The 16,284-nt window shown below is 43.1% G+C and overlaps 3 protein-coding genes across 7 annotated transcripts in view; 2 read left to right on the top strand and 1 right to left on the bottom strand.

Annotated features, from left to right (window-relative positions):
- Positions 1–5,639, bottom strand: part of dclre1c (DNA cross-link repair 1C, PSO2 homolog (S. cerevisiae)) — a 6,981-nt gene extending 1,342 nt beyond the window's left edge. Inside the window, exons 1-15 of the mRNA XM_035148062.2 lie at positions 5,402–5,639; positions 4,664–4,715; positions 4,484–4,568; positions 4,339–4,398; positions 4,189–4,244; positions 3,988–4,089; positions 3,540–3,612; positions 3,160–3,300; positions 2,950–3,051; positions 2,488–2,624; positions 2,304–2,358; positions 2,083–2,171; positions 1,614–1,711; positions 1,038–1,121; positions 1–797 (exon numbers count right to left, since the gene is read on the bottom strand). The exon at positions 1–797 is cut by the window's left edge and continues 1,342 nt beyond it. Coding sequence (XP_035003953.2) covers positions 55–797; positions 1,038–1,121; positions 1,614–1,711; positions 2,083–2,171; positions 2,304–2,358; positions 2,488–2,624; positions 2,950–3,051; positions 3,160–3,300; positions 3,540–3,612; positions 3,988–4,089; positions 4,189–4,244; positions 4,339–4,398; positions 4,484–4,568; positions 4,664–4,715; positions 5,402–5,510 — 1,986 coding nt within the window. The 5' untranslated portion in view covers positions 5,511–5,639 and the 3' untranslated portion in view covers positions 1–54. The remainder of the gene's footprint in view (positions 798–1,037; positions 1,122–1,613; positions 1,712–2,082; positions 2,172–2,303; positions 2,359–2,487; positions 2,625–2,949; positions 3,052–3,159; positions 3,301–3,539; positions 3,613–3,987; positions 4,090–4,188; positions 4,245–4,338; positions 4,399–4,483; positions 4,569–4,663; positions 4,716–5,401) is intronic.
- Positions 5,640–5,735: 96 nt separating this feature from the next.
- meig1 (meiosis/spermiogenesis associated 1) lies at positions 5,736–7,775 on the top strand. 2 transcript variants are annotated; one of them, XM_035148064.2, is made up of 3 exons: positions 5,736–5,963; positions 6,776–6,927; positions 7,396–7,775. In XM_035148064.2, the coding sequence occupies exons 2-3, from the start codon at positions 6,781–6,783 to the stop codon at positions 7,522–7,524; spliced, it is 276 nt and encodes a 91-aa protein (XP_035003955.1). In that variant the 5' UTR covers positions 5,736–5,963; positions 6,776–6,780; the 3' UTR covers positions 7,525–7,775. The 2 variants fall into 2 exon arrangements, with proteins under 2 accessions (XP_035003955.1, XP_035003956.1); XM_035148065.2 differs by having other exon boundaries at positions 6,737–6,927.
- Positions 7,776–8,923: 1,148 nt separating this feature from the next.
- On the top strand, positions 8,924–16,246 carry tmem243b (transmembrane protein 243, mitochondrial b). 4 transcript variants are annotated; one of them, XM_035147379.2, is made up of 6 exons: positions 8,940–9,077; positions 11,465–11,627; positions 12,351–12,636; positions 12,871–12,921; positions 13,208–13,312; positions 13,441–16,246. In XM_035147379.2, the coding sequence occupies exons 3-6, from the start codon at positions 12,559–12,561 to the stop codon at positions 13,558–13,560; spliced, it is 354 nt and encodes a 117-aa protein (XP_035003270.1). In that variant the 5' UTR covers positions 8,940–9,077; positions 11,465–11,627; positions 12,351–12,558; the 3' UTR covers positions 13,561–16,246. The 4 variants fall into 4 exon arrangements, with proteins under 4 accessions (XP_035003269.1, XP_035003270.1, XP_035003272.1 ...); XM_035147378.2 differs by lacking the exon at positions 11,465–11,627 and having other exon boundaries at positions 8,924–9,077; XM_035147381.2 differs by lacking the exon at positions 11,465–11,627 and having other exon boundaries at positions 8,962–9,033.
- Positions 16,247–16,284: the final 38 nt, after the last annotated feature.

Here is a 16,284-nt window from a genome sequence, read left to right as displayed (position 1 = left end):
AGAGCTTTACAGCAGCCAGGCACCAGATCACCACGTCGTCCATCTTCATCTCAGTCAAGCAAAGCCCTTACTTCCTTTTCTGATGGGGTCTTCCTCTCCGGACGCCAACGCCTGGTACAGCTGTGACAGTTCATCTGGTCGTGGCGCCTTCGACTCTGGCGTGCAGGGAATGTCAAAGTCTGACGACGCCTGAGACTGTGTCAGCTCCTCCGGCTCTGATTGGAGGATCAGACCGTCGTCCTCTTGCCTCTGAGCGACTGGATTGGTCCTCGTTTCTCCTCGTTCTCGCTCCGGCTGGAGGATCAAGGTGTCGGGCAAACACGGGTCCATGTTCTGGGAGGAATGATTCGACAAGGAGGCAGACAGGGTCAGGCTGAAGGCTTCGTGGTCGTTGTTTTCAGGAGTTTCTTCTTCTTCGTCATCATCACTGAACAGTTCGGGCGTCTGTGAGCTGGTCATCTTGGAGGGGGAGGGTGTGGCGTTGGAGCAGCAGGACTGTGAATGGCTGTTCTGGCTGTCAGTCGGCATTTCTGCAGAGAAGAAGTCCTCCCACTTTGGAGTCTCTTTGTTTTCTGCCTCCATCTTGTTCTCTTCTGCTTGTGTCACCTCCTCCTTCATCAGTTTAATGTCCCCCTGTCCCTCGGGCTCCTCCTCCTCCTCCTCATCTTCATCTTCACCATTGGACTCGGTGCAGTCGACGTAGTCTCGTGCAACAGACTGTGTGTCGGCGACTGACAGAGGTAAAGACTCATCCACAGATACAGGGGGCGCTGTTCTCTGGTGACTCTGAATTTTCTCTAAAATCAAGTGAAGAAAATGACAGTTTAGTGAAAACAACATAGATATATATGATCTTTTCTGTTTATTTCCATGTGAACAACTGAAAACACTGAATGTTTAAGGTTATTGGCTGTATTTAAATATCATCTCTCCTCTTATGATTCCTGTGTGGTCAGAGAGAGTCACACGGCTCTGAGGTGTCAGAGAGAGAGGCCATGTTTAACAATCGGAAAAACTGAGTCAAAGTGTATTTGCACCTTCTTCTACTTGGTTCAGCCCCATCTTCCTCCTCACTGGTGCCAGGTCCCGTCCGTCAAACAGGTCCTCATCGCTGCCAGAATCTGATCACAGACAAAAAGACAACAGACAATTCAATATAAAGCTGTTCATTATTATTACTTTCTGTTTGGACGATGTATGAAAATAGTCAGAAAATGTTGATTATAATTTGCCTGCAAAGTGAGCTAAACGTTTTTACTTTCTCTAAAACTCCAAAACCCAGAGAAGACAGAACAGCTGCGAATCTTCCTCCATGAGAAACTGGGACAGACAAGTTTTTTTAATCCGAAGCAATAAATAAATTACAATGTGAAACCAAAACTAACAGTGAAACAAACCCATGAAACTCGGTTCAGACTGAGAAAACTACGTTAGTGTGAACTGGGTCTGATTGGGATCAACAAACCAGTTTCTGTGTCACATAACATCTGGTGACCTGTAAAGTACCACAGCTACAGAGGCAGTTACACATTGTTATGGAGAACATCGTGTGTGTGGTGGTGTTGTGGTGTTGTTGTGTTGTTGTGGTGGTGCTGTGTGTGTGTGTGTCACACCGTAGGTAGGTTGCTCCATCCTGCTGCGTTTGAGGACTCCCAGAGGTTTATATACGAACGCTGTCTGATCAGATTGGTTCCTGCACATCAGCTTCAACCTGATCAAACACAGACACAACGGTAAACTGTTGATTCTTTAATTTATAACCTAACACATCCGAGACTTTGGTTCTCCCAACAAAATTACATCACGTTACATCTGCGCATTTTTATTTCCTGAGCTGAATTTTGATATATTTTTTGTGCAGCAGCAGAGTTAAAGGTTACCAACGTCCTCTATCAGAGACAAGCTGAATATTTCAAAACGTAGGAGGAGTTGAAGGATTAAACTTGAGAGCAGACGTTCCCTGAAGTAGTTGAACGTTTTTTATGTTTGAATGGTGGAAATCGGGGGAAGTAGGCAGGAGTTGTTTGCAGAGGAAAGATAAAGAAACACGATAACTATGGTGCGACTGTGAACTTCACTCACATCTGTGTGACCTCAGTCAGTGTCCGGCAAATAGGGATCACGCTGGGGTAGATGTTGACGGGCTGAAGATACGTCAGAAAGTCTTTCAGCTGAAAACGAAGAAGAGCGTCACTGGAAACGTGAACATGTGGATAAAACCAGAATTAAAGAAGGAGGAGTGTGTATTTAATGTTTATTTGTAACCTGAAATTCTGTTTGTCACAGTGATATTTAAAATGTACCTCAGAGTAAGAGGAGTGGAAACTGAAACAGGCTCTGTAGGAAAAGGCTCCTGTTCTGAAAAGATTAATAAATAAAAGATATAATACCATTTTTCAAATCGTTGTCAATCTGTCACATTATCAAACTCAGGACGACAAAATTCAAACATTTCCACAAACGGAGACGTGTGAAAACTGCTCGTACTTTATTATAACGTTGGTTTTCTTGGTTCTCTCCCCGAACCACATGGTCGACGGTTTGATGCTGATGATTTGAAGACGAGTCCCGTCGCCGGCGGTGCAACCACACGGCAGCCGGTTGCCTTGTGAATACTCCTCATCCTACACACACACAGACACACACAGACACAGACACACAGACACACACACAAAAGACATCATGGATCAGACAACAGTACAAAGTTACTGTTTAAACAGGCAGGAGAGGGGAAAGTGTTCGATTTAGAGGCACTGGTGTTGGGAGTCACGCTAGCTGTTTCCCTCTGTTTCCAGTCTTTATGCTAAGCTAACAGGCTACTGGTTTGTTTGTCACAGTAACACACACAGCAAAAGCAGCATCTACCGAGTTCACAATAAATCCCCCATCTGCAGAGGACGGTGAAAACTTTACGGATGTTTTGACAGGACAGTGAAGTGTGCGTGTGACCTGCGGGTGTCGACAGGCGTGAATCTGAGTCCTGCGGTCGGTCGTCACATAGCTCAGGATCTCTGGCATCTTCTTGAACATCGCCAGATTCTTGACGTGAATCTAAATAAACAAACACGCAACAAATCATTAACACATCAAGTGATTTACTGATGATCACAATGTGAACGTTTCAATCACCGGCTCCTCTGTGATGTGCGAGCACGTCACCTGAGTGTTGAACGTCTCTCCCAGGTTGGTGAACAGGTATTCGTATCCATACGCAGCTCTACAGTTGAGCCACACGACGTGATAAGAACTCTGACTGATCCAGTTTCCAATGAGCTCCGAGATGCCATTCAGACACACCTCCTACACACAGACACACACACACACAGTTGTCAGTTTATTTCCTACAGTAGCTGGAGTACATGTCGTTTGCGGTGCTGTTGAACTGAACAGAACAGAAACGCTTCTCAATGAAAACATTCGATAGGTTTAATGAAGTGAAGCTAATAAACTGACAACTGAGTACAAACGCTTCTTTAAATCATAAAGTGTCTTCTTGATAATCCCACAGTAAATGAATCCGATTTTAAAAACACACTTACTCGAGTGGGTATTTGATAGAAGCGAGAGTCGTAGAAAGTGGAGTCCAGATAAATGCTCTGAATATCTTTAACCCTGCGGAGCATCAAACAAGGACGTGAACATTATGAATCATCAGGTGGATCCTTCTGCTTCAATATCACCAGGAAGCTGCTGGTTTCTAGTTTGCTTCATCATCTCTGTTTGATACTGTTCATCATTTTAACTTTATCCACAATTAGTATATTCTCAGAACCAGAACTAATTGTTTTTGTATTTTAGAAATTTGATTAATTAATTAATTTCTTAGGGGAAGGTGGAAGTGGAAGTAAAAAATTTGTGGAATTTATATAAAAACATTGCAGGGTTATTATTATAATGAATTGAGTCGTGAGTTGTCAACAAGTAATTTAATCTCAAAGATTTCTGTCACTGAGAGAATCATCACAACAACGTTGATGAGCGACCGACCTGCTGCCCGAGTGGAGCAGCTCCATCCGGGACGCGTCTCCAACAGCGAACCTGAAGTCTCCTGTGTACAACACGTTTCCCTGAGAACCCTCGAACAGGAACCTGCACACACACACACAGACACACAAACCAGTTCATAAACCAGTTCATGCTTTGGCCTTTTCCATGAGCAGATTTCAGATTGAGATTGATTTCACTCACATGACCGAGCCGGGACAATGACCTGCAGCAAGCAGCGTCACCACAATCTCTTCTTTCTGTCACACAAACAACAGACAAGTTGGATAAATCCAAACTGAACCTGCAGGACGGGTGTGTCCTCCACGTGTCTGACTGAAGGTCCAGCGTTACCTCTCCTGAAGCCTCGTCCACTAGGGAAATCTGAGTGGGACTCTCCAGCTCCAGTGGAACCTGAACGCATCGTCGATTGAAACAGTTAATGACAGAAATCCACTGCAGCAGATGAACATCTTGTTGAATCGAAGAGGACACTCACTATGAACTGGGTCCAGAACTGGTACTTTGGATTACTGAGCAGAAGCTCTTTGGTCACAAAGGAGCAGTAGAGCCGGACGGTGCGACTGGAGAACAGGTCAGAACACATTAGGGATGAAGATCGTCACAATACAGATCAACTCTTTGGTTCCTTCACATTAGAACCAGAACCAGCTGTTACCTGAACTGAAGCTTCCTCTTCATCAGAGGCCCCTTCAGCCCCTTCATGTGATCTGAGACAGAGGAGAGCTGTGAGAACCAGACAGGACCACAGACTGGACCACTGACTGGACTACAGACTAGAACACAGACTAGAACACAGACTGGCAACTGACAGAGTCAAAGACTGAACTACAGACTGGACCACTGACAGATTTAAAGACAGCACCACAGACAGAACTACAGAATGGACCACAGACAGAACCACAGACTGGACGACAGACAGGACCACAGACTGGCAACTGACAGAGTCAAAGACTGAACTACAGACTGGACCACTGACAGATTTAAAGACAGCACCACAGACAGAACTACAGAATGGACCACAGACAGAACCACAGACTGGACGACAGGCAGGACCACAGACAGATTTAGAGAGAGAACCACAGACAGGTTTAAAGACACAACTACAGACAGAACCACAGGGTAAACTACAAACAGAACAACAGACTGAACTACAGACTGGATCACAGACAGAACCACAGACAGGACCACTGACAGATTTAAAGACAGAACAACAGACAGGAGCACAGACTGGACCACAGACAGAACTACAGACTGGACCACAGACAGAACTACAGACTGGACCACAGGCAGATTTAAAGACAGAACAACAGACAGGAGACAGACAATTCACAGACTGAATAACCCTCAGGCTCTAAGTGATGCTAGCTGCCATGCTAGCCGGCAGCGGGCTAACCTTTGTGGCAGTGGGACAGGAAGTACGCCCGGGAGAAGATGTTGTCCCGGTCGAACCGGTCCAGGGACAGCGCGGGATATTCCTTCATCCGCCCTGCGAACGAGCTCATGGTTACAACGACCCTTTACGTCATATCCGCTCGGATTAAAGAAACTAACGTTGTTTTTAACGAAGAAAACTCGAGAACTTCGCATCTGAAGGTCCCGCCCTCCGGCTTGAGCTTCTTCTTCTGCGCTTCTCTTCCCTGCAGCTCAGACAGTAGCGCCACCTAGTGTCGCCACACGCTGCGCTGCTCCTCGCTGTGTCCGACCCTCCCTGTTCATCACAGACTCTTTATAAAAATACTTTTATTATTTATTTACATTTAACGAATTAACAAACAGAACAGACATTTAAATTCTTCCGTTTCCCCAGGAAACACCACAATCTGCTGGAGTCTCGTCCTCCAGCGTCGAAGAAGAAAGTTCACGGTAACCAGGCAACCGACAGACGCGACAGGACGTGACCGCAAACAACACGAAATTATTTTACTATCTTAAAAAAACCACGCAAGAAAAAAACAGTGAGTAAAGTTTAATGCTGCGGTTTTAAAAACATCATCTGTAAAGTTAAATGTGACAGATTTCTTATCTGAAGCTCAACGGACAGTCTGTTGCTGTGATGTCACGATTTAATGTTTCACTGCATTTATGAGCAGAGGAAATAATTATACTTTGATTTCTAACATTTAATATGCTCTGTGTGTAAAATACCTTTTTATAGATCAAGCATTTTCGTGTTTGAGGAATGTCACTCGACTAAATGTCACATTTATTTAATAGGCACAGAAACTAGTGTTTTAATTTAGCACATTTTATTACATTTAAATGTTCATATTTAAATTCGGATTATATTTAAACTCCACTGTTTATAACTGCAAACCGTTTATGTCTTTGAAGCGAGTTTCTATTAAGTGATGTTGCATTTAATCACTACACAAAGATGCTTATAGAAATATATCAGTTTTTTTATTTTTAAATATATATACAAATATATAGTTGTTTGCCTGATGTGAAATAAAACACAAATATACCTCAATTGAATATTTGAAGTATCACTGCATATGGACAAATACACAAACAGAAAAGCATTTTGGTTTTCAAATCATTTAAATTTTGATGTGTTTATATTTCAGTTCAGCTCATATAACAAAGTCACTAAACTACACTGTGACACTCTCAGTACTTTGTTTTCAGATAAATACTCAGTGAAAACCTTGTTTGTCAGAACATCTTCATGTGTTTGAACCTGTTGTGAGTTGTTCCAGTAAACACTGCAGTTCTTTTACTCTACAAGGCTGAAATTAAAGTAACTGTCAGAAACATGTTTGACCAGACACCATGTCCTGTGCTGCTGAAGACCCCCCCGAGCCCAAGTCCATGAGCAGAGCCAGAGAGTGGACAGCAGAGGTGGAGAACCTGTTCCGATTCCAGCTGGCAGGGTACAGAGATGAAGTGGAGTATTCACAAGTCAAACAAGGGGCTTCGGTAAACGTCTCAATCTCTTTAGTTGTGTGTGACTGGTGTAGTTATTATTATATAACATGATTGTGACGGGAAAATAACCTAGAAAAGATCATTTTTATGTGTTTGTTGTTGTTTTAACAAGGATTCAACAGGGTTACATCCCACACTTTGGGCTGTTGGTCAATATATTAAATTTGATAATTATTTGAGGCTGAACTGCACTTTTAACTTATTATTTCTGTCATGAAGCAGCTGTGCTTCTTTGAATCATCTGCAGAAACGTGTCTTTTCTCGGTCGACGGTGACATCGGAGACTTTGTGTTTGTTTGAATGTTGCCACTGATTCGTTCACTATAAGAAACAGAAAGATTAACATCTGTAGCAAAATGAAGTGTTGTCTACTGAAGATGTCTCGATGAAGCGTAAACCTGTAAACTTGAATGTGTGTTAATGACAAACTGACCGTGTCTCCTCTCGTCTGAGTTTCAGGTTGACAAATGGCCGAAGTCCGGCTTCGTGAAGAAGCTCCAGCGACGAGACGACACGTTTTATTACTACAACAGGAAACGTGAATGTCAGGACCGAGAAGTCCATAAAGTCAAAGTCTTCATATATTAATCCTCTGAGGATTTAGCGTCTGTATATGTAAAGATGGACGTCATGGCGGCTCCCAAAAGTGAAGCCAGAACATCTTGATCGGAGCAGAGCAGAACAGGTCATAAACCCTGCCACCTCCATGTTAGTGGATGGGACATGGACCAAACAAAAAAAAAGAATCAAAGAAAATGTTGAATGAACTTTTCTCAAAGATGGTGTCTGTCCTTTCATCTCACTGATCGCACAATAAACAGGTTTTACATGAACCAACATTTAATGAGTTGTTTCCTGACTGATTCCACTTCCTGCCACAGAGTGTCGTGGTCATCTGTGAGAAATCTCACCTAAAACTGGTGACGTAGTAAAGAGGTGAAGCTGTGATGTGGTGATGTGGTGATGTAGTAAAGAGGTGAAGAGGTGATGTAGTAAAGAGGTGAAGCTGTGAAGTGGTGATGTAGTGAAGAGGTGAAGCGGTGATGTAGTAAAGAGGTGAAGCGGTGAAGTGGTGATGTAGTAAAGAGGTGAAGAGGTGATGTAGTAAAGAGGTGAAGCGGTGAAGCTGTGACGTAGTAAAGAGATGAAGTGGTGATGTAGTAAAGAGGTGAAGAAGGTGAAGCTGTGATGTAGTAAAAGATGATGAAGTGGTGATGTAGTAAAGAGGTGAAGCGGTGAGGTAGTAAAGAGGTGAAGTGGTGATGTAGTAAAGAGGTGAAGCGGTGAAGCGGTGATGTAGTAAAGAGGTGAAGCGGTGAAGAGGTGAAGCGGTGATGTAGTAAAGAGATGAAGCGGTGAAGTGGTGATGTAGTCAAGAGGTGAAGCGGTGAGGTGAGGTGAAGAGGTGAGGTGATATAAGAGGTGAAGAGGTGAAGAGGTGATGTAGTAAAGAGGTGAAGCTGTGAAGTGGTGATGTAGTGAAGAGGTGAAGCGGTGATGTAGTAAAGAGGTGGTGAAGCGGTGATAAAGAGGAGGTGAAGTGGTGATGTAGTAAAGAGGTGAAGCGGTGAAGAGGTGAAGGGTGATGTAGTAAAGAGATGAAGCGGTGAAGTGGTGATGTAGTAAAGAGGTGATGAAGAGGTGAAGCGGTGATGTAGTAAAGAGATGAAGCGGTGAAGTGGTGATGTAGTCAGAGGAAGGGTAAGGGTGAAGAGGATGTAGTAAAGAGGTGAAGCGGTGAAGCGGTGACGTAGTAAAGAGGTGAAGCGGTGAAGCGGTGACGTAGTAAAGAGGTGAAGAGGTGAAGTGGTGATGTAGTAAAGAGGTGAAGCGGTGAGGGATGTAGTAAAGGGAAAGATGAAGCGGTGATGTAGTAAAGAGATGAAGCTGTGAAGAGGTGATGTAGTAAAGAGATGAAGTGGTGACGTAGTAAAGAGATGAAGCGGTGACGTAGTAAAGAGGTGGTGAAGCGGTGACGCGCTGCCGCTGCAGTGACGCGGTGGTGACGCTGCAGTGACGCGGGGCCGCTGTCGGCTCACTCTCCGGGTCGGTGAACTCTCCTTTAACGGGCTGAATTGAAGCCGTTTCCCTTTAACGGTCAGTGAGCTGCCGCCGCTCCGGACCCATGGTTCCCCTCGGAGGTCAGTGACTGTGTCTGTGGGTTCGGTTCTACCGGGTCACCTGGTTACCTGCTGGTTAACTCGCCGGGTTTAGGTGGCTCCCCTGCAGCGGCGGAGGAGCTAGCTTAGCCTCGCTAGCTGCCCGCTCCCCGGTTGGCCTTGTGTCGGTGCCGCTCACCTCCGCCAACGTTAAACCTGAAAACGTGACTTTATCGTGACGTTTATTGTTGTCCAGTGTTGGTCACGCAACATGGCGGCTGCGGCGGGGACGTGCGGGTGGTTAGGTGGAGTTAACCCGCAGGTAACGAGCTGCTTGTGCTACTGTTAGCATGGTAATCTACTAACTAAGCTAACTGTTGTGATGGTGGTACTTCAGGTTCGTTCAGTCTGTGCTCTTCACTGTGACTCCCTGTTAAAGTTCATAATACAACTGGTTTCCTCCTCTCGTGAAGCAGCTGGAAACTTTGAGTGTTCTACAAATACATCTGATTATTAGGATTATTTCATTAGTACTATAAATAAGACCAGGGAACAAAATAACCATTAAAATACAGCATTCAAACTGTAAGAGTAAAATAATAAAGCAGACAACACGAATGGTAAGTGACCTGTGTACTAGGATTAGTCAAATGATTACAAGGTTTGGGTTTCAGATGTCTTTTTCTTGTTCCACCAACTAAAACCCAAATATATTTAAATTGCAAAGTTCTGTGAAACAGAGAAAAGTCACTGAAACGATCAAACCAATCTCTGCATATACAGGATGTGTTTGTGTTGAGCTTTAGTTTTCTATACTATTTGTTAGAAATAGTTTTTATCTACTTTCTGCAAATGAAAGATGATTTCAGTGAAGTCTTTTCATTATCAAATCCAGAACCACAGTAATCAAGTTAACATGGATGTTAACCAGATTAAGTCATAACTGACTGAAGTCACACTTATTAGAAATAACACGATTCTCTCCACATCTACACATGTTTATCTGCTGATTCAGTCCACAATGGACGTATTTAAAGGCTAAGAGGGTCACTCACGGGGTTCAGACATTTGCGGTTCACCACTGGTGCTCGGTACGGACTGCCACCGCACCACATGGATGTGGGGGAGGAAGAGAGAACTTTATGTGCTGATATCTGTAGATAAAAGTAGGTGGATCACATGTTAAATAGACATTAAATGGATTTATCTGCGGTGCCGCTGAGACAAATAGTGGATTTATATGTATTTCGATAATCTAATAACTGTAACGGTTGTTTAATAAGACAGAAATGGTAAATATGTGAAGAGATTAGTTCGTCAGAAGTTGAATATGTCACCTTAGTGTCTCGGATCTAAAGTTCATGTTTCACTACTGTTGTGACTGCGGCTGCAGCTGTGTTCTTTGTTATTTTAGTTATTGATTCATGAGCCAATCAGTTCCTTGATTATTTGATTCTGTCGTCTTGTCTGATTTATTTGACTTTAGTCTGAACGGACAAATCCTCCTCAAACTATAACGTTGGCAGGTTTTAAATAAACTTAATTAAAATGGTCTAAAAGTTAATAAATTGACTTAAATTTGAATCTGTTTGAATCAGAGAAAGTTCTGTAGTTCTTTTGTGGCAGAATTTGAGTTAAAAACCTAATTTGTAAGTCTCAAAAGAAATGTAATCTTTCATGATTTAAATGAAAGTTAAATTTAATAGAAATATCAGTTTGAAATAAATAAGTAATCAGCTCAACAAAGAGCCAAACCTTTTCTGTTTCTCGGCTCTGAAGAGTGAACATTAGCTGTTGTTTGTCTTTGAGGGTTTTTCTGTTGCTCACTCACAACACGACATTTCTCAGATCTTGTGATGATGATTTTTTATTTCTGTGAACTGAAATACTAATCGATTATTCAAGAAATTAATTGCTCTCTTCTTTTGATGATGATAAATCGTCATGTGTTGCAGCCTGAGGTCAAATAATTTCGGCTTTCCTGAGCAGCAGACTCTGATGTTTTGGGATCTTATTATAAAAATAATATATATATACTTTTAACAACTACATTGACCTGCTGGTTAAGGACTGACTTTAACCAGATTAGTTCTATAGGAGTCCTTTAAGGTCACATGTGAACCAAATATTTTCCGTCTTAGCGCGGTTAAATCGCGGGGTCTCTTTTTAAGAGGCCTAGTGAATCACAAGGCTGCGGAGGAATGTCGCTTCAGGCCAGGTTCATGCTCGTTCATAATGAACCTCTTGTTTTCCGCCCTGTGTGTGTTTTCTGCTGAGAAAGCTCAGCGAGGGTTTTGTTTCCTCTGCCGCTGCCTCCTCACCCAGAAAGAAAGAGGCGGCTGCAGCTGGAGTCTTTAACGGTTTTAACTCTGCGTGAAGATGTGGAGTGAATCTGGTGTGAGAGGAGTCTTCTTTTTAATCTTTTGTAGAGATGCTGTTAACCTGATGTCCCGTAATCATCATCCTCGCTGAAAAGAATCAGGAGAAGAGACTTAAGTTTTGTTGTTAAACTCCCAGTGAATACCAGTGAGAGTCCGAACAGAAACGGGATGTGAGCAGGTTTCATTAAACAAATCCCCTCTCTACTCTGCGGTGAGCTGATGATGCTTCACTTCATCTGTATGTGCTCATTTATGGAAATATTAGAAAATCGAGTTTGAGACTTTGTAAGATCCAAAAAACGTGAAAACCTCCGAGGTCAGGCTGGTTCTTTTGGCACTGTAACGTCCTGCTGCAGTGGAAATATTGCTTTGATTCTCTTTACTGCTTCATCTTAGTTAAATACAGAAATCATAATGATTGTCACATAAAAACATCAGCTTGCTTTAGATACCAGTTAAAATTAGCTTTAAATCTGGATAGAAAACTCACAAGAAACTCTTTGGACTGTTTAACTTTCATTCGAGTAAGAACAGGAGAAATAAAAGCTGCAAGTGAACTTCTCCTTCTTTAAAGATTTGACCTCGAGCTGAGTTTCTTAAATCTCAGGTTCCTCATCTTCTGAGGCTGAATAAGAAAATGTCATAGTCATAGTGAAGAAAGCTCATTTTGTTCTGATTGTTCAGCTTCCTGTTTTTATCTGTTGTCATCAGCAACATCTGCTCAGAGATGGAAGTGACTGTGTCTTGTTATCGCACCTGAAAATAGAGGAAGTGAAGCAGGAAGAACTACGATAAATCAGTTTTCCGTTGATTCTGGGTTTTTGTTCTGGGGGGAAAAGAAAGCAGCCCCGTCTTCTGTCAGTAAAACTTGTTTTGTCGTTTTTGTCGCTGTAGCAACAAGCTCATCATAGTGTCTCTCCTTCCTGTCCCACAGGTGAAGTGAGAAGTGAACCTGTCCAGCAGAGTCCAGAACCCACCATGTCTCCATCAGCCTGTTGACGCTGACGTCTTCCCCGACGCTGAGCACAGGGAGGCAGCTGGAGGGAGGCCAGCGAGCATGCGGCACCGACCTGGGGTGTCCAGGAGGCGGCGCTGCTGAGAGGCAAACGGTCGGTGCTGAGTGTGTGTCTGCCGAACCGACCATGGACGACTTCAGCAGCCGGACGTACGGGACCAGCGGCCACGACAACAGACCTCTGTTCGGGGAGACGTCCGCTCGGGTGGGAACCTGCTGGAAGAGAGCGTGTGTGTGTGTGTGTGTGTGTTGTGTGTTGTGTGAATGTGTGTGTCTGTCTGTGCAGCCGTACTCACAAAGGGCCTGAAACTAGAGGATGTTTCCGCTCTCAGCAACATTCATTAGTTTAACTCCGTTCTGCTTCTGATCAACACAAACAAGTGGATGTTAATTTGATGTTTGAATTCAAACTGATGAATTCAACTCGTCTTTCCCACAGGATCGAATAATCAACCTGGCAGTGGGGGGGTTCACCTCTATGGTTGTTCTAGTAAGTTTACATTTCATTCCTTTAATGTATCTTCTACCTTATCTGATCTTTATGAACTATTTTTACTGTGATTATTTTATCTTAACTCTTCCTGGACTCACTCAGACATTATACGGATGTTTTTACTACGGGGCTGAAGGAAAAGTTCTGGAGCGACTTCCTCAGACTTTGTGTTCCCACTGAACCTCCAGAACCTCCAGAACATTTCAGATCAACATCCAGACACCATGAGGAGATTTCTGGAAACTTGTTTTTTGTAACGAACGTGTCTCTGTTTGTTTTCCAGGTGACGGTGGTCTGTTCCTTCGTGTTCCCCTCATTGCCTCCTCGACCGTTAAATGTCTTCTTCGCCGTGTGCATCCTGTTAACCTGTGGATCCGCCATAGTGCTGGTAACAAACACGGCAAAATGCAAAAAACACAAGATGGCATATTGGTGTAAACGCAGCCTCAGCAGGAAACCGTCAACCTTTCTCTCTCTTTATGAACGTGGGGTCGTGTCCTTGTCTCTCTCTCTCAGATATTCTGGTACCGACAGGGAGACCTGGAGCCTAAATTCAGGAACCTGATCTATTACATGCTGGCGTCCATCGTGCTGCTGTGTCTATGTGCCAACCTCTACTTCCACGACGTCAGGTAAACACCGAGACGACGAGGAGGAAGAGGAGGAAGAAGGGAGGACATGGCTCCGACAGACGGACGCACACGTGGAAGGACCAACCGTGAAAGAAACATGTGACCAAAAAGAAAACTGTCACTCGCTAACTTGAGTGAATTATCCGCCAAGACTCTTAAGGAGAGACTGGACGGTTCCAGATGGATTAAAACTGTCTCGTCGGTGCCGGATCATCCACAGACACACGAGTTCAGTGTGGAAATCATGAGGAACATGTCAGAGGCTATAAATCTGCCTGGAGGACAAAGCTTCAGATGAAAAGGTGTGTTTACATTCTCAGAGACATCATCCTTCACATCTTCAGGTTTGATATGATGGAGAAATAATTATGCAACCGTTAAAGGAAAAATCCACCACAAGTGAAATGAGGTTTTCTTATAAATTCAGTGTCTTTTACAACTATATTTACATCTTTAACAAACTATCCAGGGGCGTCAGAAGAAGACGCACGCTGTATTCAACGTGGCGCCTCGTGTAAAGTTATGATGACGACTTCAGACGCTGAGAGAAACTCAACAAAGCATCTGAACCCCCGTTCAGACGGGACAAACATCAGAGAATTAAATATTCACCGTGCTCTTTTCTAAATGATCCATCTGAGCAGCATTTGGACCTTCGGGGAAAATACAGGACATGAAATAGATGACAAACGTTTCCCAGGCAAAGGAACAACAGGAACAACGATCCTCGTCTTCCTCTGAGTCCAAACTGAGGAAATCATTATCTGCCTCAAGGTTAAGTTCTGTCAGTTTGTTCATTTGTCCGTGAGGGAGGTTGTGATGTGACTCAGGGAAGAATCCTTTCAACTTTGGTGCTGATCTGGATCAGGAGGGAGATCCAGGATTTATTATTTTTTGTTAATTCTTTTACATTTTGAGATGTTTCCTTCATTTCTCGAAGAATAATTCCTGGATGTAGTGAAATTTGGTGCAGATCCAAATAAAAATCTGGATCTAGTGAATTTAAAAGTAGTTTCGTAAGGAGGCTCAGTTCTAACCAGAGTTCTACTGAGTGAAGTTCTAATATTATTATTCTGGTTCCCAAATTGACGAGACGCAAAAACAACAAACACAAAAGCCAAATTAATTTGAAAAAACCCAGAAGGCCATCAGCTGTCCACACGGAGAAATGTTTAAAAACGGGGAACTTGAAGTTTGTCCAGTCTGAACGGGTTTGAGACACGAAGTTTCAGACACGAAGTTTCAGACACGATCCTGAACACGTTCCCTTTAAACGTGTATTTTCCATCAACCTGAGACTTGATGTGAAATCTACACTTGTTGGTTTTAACTGTTCAGATTTGATCCGGGTGGATTTTTCCTTTAAAGCAGGATGAACGTCACTGAGCGTGTAAACACAGAAGTGGGGGGGGGGGTTAACGGATCCGCCTCTTCCTGTTCTACAAACTCACCACAACACAAACATCAGTTTGTGTGTTTTTCTTTTTTCTGTCTGTATCTGCTTCTTCTCTGCTTTTTCCCCTTTATCTGATTTTCATGGTCGGATTTAATTAATTTTCCAAATCACGTCTCGCTAAGAGGATTTTTGTTTTTTAAATTAGATTTAAATGCCGAATTTCTGCGACTGCCAATTCTTGCACTAAGTCCGGCTGAATTACACTTTTGTCTAAGCCATACACACACACTCTCTCACACACACACACACACTCAGGCCAGCTGTAGCACCAATGAAGATGAATGGAGGCTTTCTATGCAGCACAGAAGCTGCACACAGATCTGTAAACGATTCTATATCATATTGATGTGTTCGCCATCTAACGTTTGCACTGTTAATCCTGCGTTTTACATATCGGAGCTCGGCCTCTGGGCGTCTCTCGCACTTCAGGAGCTTCAAGTCACAATTTTTACATCAGCAATAATAATAACGATCATGAAAACGTTTTGTATTTCAGCTCAACACGTTCAAAATGTTAGAAAATCACTCAAGCGAAGGAAGCACATCCACAACACGCCAGTAGTTGTCGTGACCTGGTTCTCGTTTGTTTCACAGAGTCGCTCCTCTCAGGTTTGTGTAGAAGAATCCAGAAACCCTGTGGGATCATGAAAATCCTCCTGAAGGAGCCGAGGCCACGGGATGAAAAGAATAAACCTCATGTTTTGACTTCTTCCCCTGAGGTCTGCGAACAAACCCAGGTCACAGAGAAACGCACAGAGTCACTGAAGTCACACGTTGTCAAACCCTTTGTACTGAAGCACTTAAAGTTAGTCAGAACAAAGCCTGAGTCTGAATCTATAATCAGTCCAAAGAAAAGTTCCTGGAGTTGTTCTGTATTAATGTTTGTCTAGAAATCTCATGAAAAGAACCAAACCAATGATGTGTCCATATCTTCAGATCCCTGTGTCTCTTCATGTGTCTCTTCATGACTCGTCTGATCAGCTCATGTTTGGTTTCTGTGTTTTCATGAGATTTGTTGACGGTAAAAGAAAAAGTATAAAAATAACCTGTAGCTTGTTTCTTCTGTTTAAACCGTGAACAGCTTCGTTTTCAGCTGATCTGCGATGAAGCTTTAAACTGACGTCACAGGAACATGAAGCCGACCTCGCCACGACTTTAGGATTGTTAATGCCACGTGTTTCTCTTTTCTTTTTTATTTAATTATTTTATGGAATAAATAATTATGTAACCTGAAGGACTCTTTCACTTTATCTCTTCTTCAACTTCTCAAGG

Source organism: Hippoglossus stenolepis, chromosome 22 (genome assembly GCF_022539355.2).
Source record: "Hippoglossus stenolepis isolate QCI-W04-F060 chromosome 22, HSTE1.2, whole genome shotgun sequence".
In the NCBI taxonomy this organism is placed as follows: domain Eukaryota; kingdom Metazoa; phylum Chordata; class Actinopteri; order Pleuronectiformes; family Pleuronectidae; genus Hippoglossus; species Hippoglossus stenolepis.
The sequence above is the reverse complement of the archived record's forward strand: the minus strand, read 5'-3'. Positions and strand labels throughout refer to the sequence as shown.